Raw genomic sequence first — 7,264 nt, forward strand, 5'->3', positions numbered from 1 at the left:
TATGGGATGATGATATGTCTTGTGTGTTCATGGATTTTAGTGGGGTTATTTTTAAAAAATATATTCTTTTTCTTGCTTGAAATTACGAAATTGTGGTTGTTATTGTGTTGTTGGGGAAAAGCAGTAAAGGTGTGCATTACTTGATAAACTCATAAAATGGACTTGGCTGGTTGTGTTTTATTTTTGGCCTGTTAGTAATGGACTTGGCGATTGTGGCTAACTTAGGTTACTCGACATAAAACCTATTCATAGTTATATGACAGGTCTTGTTTGGTAAACATATGACTGATGAGATTTCACATATTTTAGAGCAATTAAGTGATTAGACTCAAAATCAACTACTCTATATTTTTGGTATTTGGACAAAAAGATAATTAAAGAACTTGTTAGAGTTGAATAAATTGATTTTAAAATGTGTATTTCCTAGCTTTATTTGTGAAGTTCCGTGTTTAGGCAATTTTTGTAATGAGTTATTTTGGTGTTTGGTATGTCAATTGGTGGTTCGTACAGCCGGGTGTACCATGCGCATGGTACACCTATATTAAAGCGGAATGAGCATCGTATATAGTTATAAAGAACATCATGAATTTATAAAAGAACATATCATTGAAATATAAATAACACAGTAATTTCTGATAAATGGTATTTTAAAAAGGTAAAAGATAATTACTAATTGAGTTTTACCAAATATTTAATGTCAAATCATTTCAAAATATTTAGATATCAAGAATTTCTGTATCCAAAATTATTTTCACCCAAATATAATTCAAATTTCATATTTAAGAACATATTGTTCAAGTAAAAAGAACATACTTGACTTATACGAAGTATACCTTAAAGAACATTGTTTATGAACGGGAATTCGCTGTATAATATGAGCGCGCCCCCATTAATCATTATGATAAACGTCGGTTGTTTATCTTGTGGTAGTTTTGTAAATATGTGAAACAGTAAACATGACACATATGCTTTAAAGTGATGGGTTACGGTGGTATACCTTTTCGTAACGGGGTGTTATGTGTTTTCGTTAGCGTTGGTTTTAACATTAATTTTTTTGTTTTGAGTGAATTTTAACATTAATTTAGTATTCTTTGTTACAGTCAATGTTACTCCTCTCGAGCGGCTGAGCGGAAAGGTCGATGCTGTGTGCGAGTGTCAGCGAATACGGTCCTGAATCGGTGTAGATCTTCGTAGCTGTTCCAGATCCGGTGAGAATCTCCATCTTTTGTATTTGTAATCGAAGTATTGCGATGTATCGTCCGTGATCTGTCCTTGTGTGCGCTTTTAATAGTGAATCTGGATGTAATATAATGATCGCATTTGCTGTTGTTCAAATGTTCAGTGTGAATTTCAAAAATAGTAACATGTTAAATAGATATTGAACTTGTATTGTTGATGCAATTGCAAGAGGTGTTCTTGGGGTAATTAGGATAAATCCACTTTCCTGCTCTGTATATGACTTGAGATCTGTATTCGTATATTTGAAAAATCATGAAGACTATGATTTGATCTGAGTGAAATGTGTTTCTGAGAACTAATGTGTTTTAGTTTGGTGATTAAGTTAAATGAGGAACAATTCTTACTGTTATGATTTGAATGAAGTATTATTTTCCCAATACTGGTTGTCATTTTTGGATTGAATGAGTTGATATAATTTGTGTGAAGAATATCCTTTATTTGATTTAATTTGGTGATTAAGTTAAATGCGTAATAATTCTTATTGTTATGATTTAATGGAAGTATTAATTTCCCTAAAATGGCTGTCACGATGATTGAATGAGTTGATATAATTTGTGTGAAGAATTTTTGGTAAGGTGTTATTTTTAGGAGCGAAACTGTGATCTGCTATGTAAAATTGTATTTGGGATCGTGTTATTTGGGTGCATTGGAATGGTAACCTGAGCAGAATTTTTTGTTTGCTCTAGAAGTTTGAATATATCTGTTTGGCAATGGATAACTGTGTACAATCACCTGGGCCCGGTTGTGGTATTGAGGTTTGTGTAGGGGATAAGGGTAGTGCGGTGAGGAGTCGGGATAAGGCTGTTATTGTAGAAGAGGGAGAGAACGTCCTGGCAGGTAGTCCTGCTGTTGGTGCAGTAGAGGATACCCTGGGTACTGAAGACGGGATTGAGTCTGCATCACCAGTAGAGACAATGGAGACAGTGCAGACAGTAGTTGATAGTAATCATGATATTGGTGTGAGTTATTTGGAAGCTCCTCGGGTGGGGATGGTGTTTAAAAGCTGGCAAGAAGTTGAATCCTACTACAAGCAGTATGGTGAACAAATGGGATTTGGTATAAGTAGGGTACAGGGGGTTTATTCAAAGGGGACAGTCAGAGATCGAATATTGACAACTTGGAGATGTGAGTGTTATGGTAGGCCAGATATGAGGGCACAAAGGGAGGCCAAGAAGAGGGCTAAGGTGATGGGGTTATCTGGTTCGGGGGGTGTAGTTGGGGTGGTACGCGAGGTGGAGTTTAATAATAGGAAACGTCGTTCCAAAAAATGTGAGTGTGAAGCGAAGGTTTATGCTAGTGTTAATGGTGTTGGGCAATGGGTTATAAAAGGTGTCGAGTTGGAACATACAAACCACGCACCAATCCCTAGCAATTCCAAACTAGTGAAAGAGTATAGAATGAAGCAATTTACCTCAAGAGTTAGAAAGAAGTTGATAAAGTACTTTGATCAAGGGGTTCCTGTTTCCCAGATTCATGGATGCCTTAGCGCAGAGTTTGAGGGATTGGATCCTTTGCCATACACTGTCAAGGACTTGCAGCATGAGATTTACAAATGGAGGAAATTGAAAATGGTGGGGGGTGATTCAACAGCTATGATGAACTTTTTCAAGAAAATGCAAGCTGGGAACCAACATTTCTTCCACTCACAAAGGCTGGACGATGAAGGGAGGTTGAAGGATGTATTGTGGGTGGATGCACGGAGCCGGGCAGCGTATGAGGAGTTTGGTGATGTGGTGTGCTTTGATGCAACCTACTTGACAAACCAGTATGATCTCCCTTTTCTGAATTTTGTTGGGGTAAATCACCATGGGCAGACAATTTTACTAGGGTGTGCGTTAGTGTCACATGAAGACTGTGATACCTATCGGTGGGTGTTCAATCAATGGTTGGAATGCATGAATGAAAAAGCACCTGCGGCAATATTGACTGACCAAGCAGCCGCAATGAGAAAACCGCTTGAGGATGTGATGCCAACAACCAGACATCGTTGGTGCATTTGGCACATCATGCGAAAGATTCCGGAAAAACTCGGGAAATTGGAGAGGTTAGTCATTCCCATGTTCTGCTTCAGGCTAACTCAATGAGTTCTCTTATAACTAGGATTGTAGAAATAGTTATTTTTTTTTTGTGTTTTGCGTCTCAGGTATCAACAATTAAAAGTGGTGCTGAAGGCCGTTGTCTACAACAGTTTCTCTGTTATGGAGTTTGAGAATGGATGGAAGGAAATGGTTGGCAAGTTTAAGTTGGAAAGCAATGACTGGCTAGTTGGTCTGTATAATGAAAGGCATATGTGGGTGCCAGCATTCATGCGGGAATTTTTCTGGGCCGGTATGAAGACAACACAAAGGGTGGAAAGCATTAATAGTTTTTTCGATGGGTTTGTTAATCGGCAAACCAAGTTGTGTGAATTTCCAGAGAAATATGTTGCAGCTATGGAGAAGCGAGTGGAGGCCGAGGTAGACGCTGATGCAAAATGCTCAAAATACATCAGGAGGCTAGTTACAGGTTTCTTGGTAGAAAGAGTTTTTCAGAAAATTTACACAGATACAAAGTTCCAAGAAGTACAAACAGAGTGCATGCGTATGTTGTACTGCTACCCTCGAGAGGAGATTAAGATAACAGATACCCTTGTGCAGTACATGATAGAAGACAGGGTTTGGGTTGTACCGGAAGGTAGTAGCGAGGAAATAATAACTGATAAACGAAGGTATTACTCAGCCACTTTTGACACAGAATCGAAGGTGGTATGTTGCGATTGCCGTAAATTTGAGACATCCGGTATTATGTGCAAGCATATCATTCGGATACTAGATTTGAACATGGTGACTGAGATCCCCGAAAGGTACATTCTGCAACGGTGGCGCAAAGACAAACCCCGGAGACATACAAGAATTAAAGTGTCTTACCACGATCCGCAGAAGACTGAAGAGGGCAAGAGGTATAATACGCTTATGTCAGCTTTTGAGGCCATATGTGAGGAGGCTGCCATGGTGAATGAAGAAACAGTTTCAATGGTTTTGAGTTCCTTGCAAAAAATCAAAGCAGATGTCCTTGAGAGGCGTAAGCGCAAGTTTGAGGAGACAGTACCAGTCAGCTATGCAGATGACGGACCTGATTCCTTACAGAACAACTCAGTGCCCGAGAATGGGACCCAATCCACTGTGCAGCAGCCATGTCCTAATGCAAATGGAGGTGCTGATGTGTTCTCAGAAGTACTAACTGGGGACCCTGATTTTTTAAAGGATCCCCCAATGAAGAAGAGAGGGAGGGGCAGGCCTAAAGGGTCGCGCAACAAGACCTTTGCTGAGAATGGTTACAAAAAACCTGGAAAACAAAAAGGCCAGGTAAAAATGTCAATAACAACCACAGTAATTGTCGACTTTTAACCTGGAGCTGATTTCACCTGTTTACTTTGGTTTGACAGGGCAAGAAAGCTGTGGAAGAAGCTTGTTCTGGCGGTGTTGCAAATGGAAGCGGGAAAGGTCGCAAAGCACAGAGAAGAAAAGTAAGACATTGTACATGTAGTATAAGTTGTAGTGGTTGCACATTCGTATGCACACCTGTTTGTCAGTGCAGAGGGTAATTAGATGTATGGTTTACATTCCGGTTGTAGGTACATCGCAATACTGGTGATGCTGATTCAGCCGGAGGGGGAGATGCTGATCCGGGGCAAGTGCCAGACCATGACATCCTCGTCTGTGGATCTTCTAACGTTCTGGTGGAGGTTCCAGTAAGTGAGTACCGCCTGTAGACTGTGAGTGGTTGCTGTGTTTTTATGCTAATATGTCCTTTCCTGTATCGCTTGCATGAATTTGGTTGTTTTTCAAACTAAATAAGCATATATGTTCGTTCGTGGATCGTGTGTTACATGAAGCCTGTACCCAAGTTTATGATTAAGTGTCATTTTATGCTGCCTGACCGTCTATCGGTGTATTTGAAGTGTTGTGTTGCATTGTGTACCTTTAAGTTGTGTTACTTCATTTAAAGTGTTGTGTTGTTTATTAAGTGGACAATTACACAACGTGCATATGTCACTTGTGTTGTTTTTTTGACACTAACTCATTGGCACTCATGTGTACGGATTGGGCCTTGTACAATGGATTGGCCCATTTCCCAGATGTGTCACGATCCAACTCATTTGAATAATGATTAAACGTGCATATGTCACTTGTGTTGTTTTTTTGACACTCACTCATTGGCATTCATGTGTACGGATTGGGCCTTTTACAACGGGTTGGCCCATTTCCCAGATGTGTTACGATCCAACTCACAGAGCAAAAACCCCAATTCATACTCATCGTACATTCACTCTACAGGCAGCATTGCAATACATGTTTGTTAAGCACATACTTCAAACATTCAAGGCTTACAAAAGGGTGATCATCCAGAAGTCCCCTTATCATAAAGCAAAAGCGGGCCGGACCCAGTATACATTTTAAATTTCTAAAACACTACTGGGCCAACTCTAAATACAAAAAAACCTTGTGACCACGTTGCCCTTAGAGTACCTGATAAGAAGGGTGGCCCTTTTTTAGGCCCAAATCTAGTCTGACGAAGATAGTCATTATAGATAACTTAGTTAAGCAACAAAAAGAACATTGATTAAAAACTAATCCAAAAGGGAATTTAAGTTTGGGCTATTTTTGGGTTGCTGCCCAATTACGTACAAATCGGACACCCAGGACATCCTTCACCCTGACCACCGGTGTTATTGTCGCCATCAGTCGCCTCCTTCACCTTAGACACCAACCAGCATCCTCCTACACATATCTTCTTAAGAGTAGAAGTGGCGCCTTTTACAAACCTGAGAACGGAACCCACAATACTCTTCTTCATTGTTGTGGACTTCACTGCCCATGGGCCTTCGAAGTCCTCACTTAGCTCTGTCACCCCCTCATGTGATGGCGACGACAGCACCGTGATGTTGTCATAAAAAAAAAGCCTTGATGTTAGAGACCTAATAGCCAGCAAGAGTAACAAACTTGTCACTGAAATATCATCCGGGGATGGCATTTCATGAGTTGGTGAACTCATATCTACACCTCCATTGACACCATTGGAGGCAACCTCTGCCATGAGCATGGCGTCAAAATCTTCAGAGGTTGGACTTGAACCCCATGCTGGGCCAAACCTGCATTTGGGTACCAGGCCGTCTAGATCTTGTAAGAAGGCGGTACTCATGCGGTCTGTCGGGCCGTTGAAAATTTTTGAGTCAATGATGGTGGGTCGTGGTAATTTGCGCTCACTCTCTTCTTCCATTTTTTGAAGGAATTTTAAAATATGAACAAATGTGGGTGAGTGTGGATTCATTCTTACAATATGGCTTCTATATATACTCGCACTACCACTCACCAAGTAACCATTAGGTGGGAAACATTTAAGGTTCTTCAAACCAAGTACACCTTTTCAGTAAATGAATGTAAATACGCAATGTTTTGTGCTTATGCCCGTTGGTCAAAATCAGAACTACCTAGTACACCCATTCGGAGTCCTGTATGGACAACCGTGTTTTAATTGAAGTACATAGAATCTGCGTGTGTACCTATTACTTTTTGTTTTTGCGCAAATTAACCCTTAACCTCTTGAGTAAGCATAGCAAACAAATAACAAAAGCTTAGAATTACAAGGATACACATAACAACAACTTTAAATTTAAACGGTACGAGTCTACAACACAACGGGGAGAACGGTTTTCATCCACTACTACAGTAACATAAATAAACACGACTTAATTAGTACCAGACACAACATGCACCACAGCATGATGTCCACAACGAGTACACGACATAAGTTACACTTAAGTGCTTATTTACTAGTATCTTAGCGACTTCTAACACTGCAGCTGCTACAGACATCACTTCACATTTCCATAATCAGGGCATTGTCCAGTGGTTTGGAATGAAGTAGATGCGAAATTGGTTCTTCACACCTACTTCTCGCACAGTGCTAAGGCGTGCAACAACCGCATTCTCGTAGATCCCAATCATATGATCAGGACACAGGTTGTTCCGGCTAGCCCAATCGG

General features: G+C 40.3%; 1 protein-coding gene across 1 annotated transcript; it reads left to right on the forward strand.

Annotated features, from left to right (window-relative positions):
- Positions 1 to 1,949: 1,949 nt before the first annotated feature.
- On the forward strand, positions 1,950 to 5,678 carry LOC145600359 (protein FAR1-RELATED SEQUENCE 6-like). The gene is made up of 5 exons (XM_081656264.1): positions 1,950 to 3,283; positions 3,383 to 4,583; positions 4,664 to 4,744; positions 4,853 to 4,969; positions 5,556 to 5,678. The coding sequence occupies exons 1-5, from the start codon at positions 1,950 to 1,952 to the stop codon at positions 5,676 to 5,678; spliced, it is 2,856 nt and encodes a 951-aa protein (XP_081512390.1).
- Positions 5,679 to 7,264: the final 1,586 nt, after the last annotated feature.

Source organism: Chenopodium album, chromosome 21, assembly GCF_948465745.1.
Source record: "Chenopodium album chromosome 21, dcCheAlbu1.1, whole genome shotgun sequence".
Taxonomy (NCBI): Eukaryota; Viridiplantae; Streptophyta; class Magnoliopsida; order Caryophyllales; family Amaranthaceae; genus Chenopodium; species Chenopodium album.

What these genes read in the sequence shown, in the direction of transcription:
- LOC145600359 (XM_081656264.1), top strand. Translation starts at nt 1,950, where the DNA reads ATGGATAACTGTGTACAATCACCTGGGCCCGGTTGTGGTATTGAGGTT. An exon ending in AAACTCGGGAAATTGGAGAG is followed by an intron (nt 3,284 to 3,382) that starts GTTAGTCATTCC and finishes TTTGCGTCTCAG; the next exon opens with GTATCAACAATTAAAAGTGG. An exon ending in ACGTTCTGGTGGAGGTTCCA is followed by an intron (nt 4,970 to 5,555) that starts GTAAGTGAGTAC and finishes TTCACTCTACAG; the next exon opens with GCAGCATTGCAATACATGTT.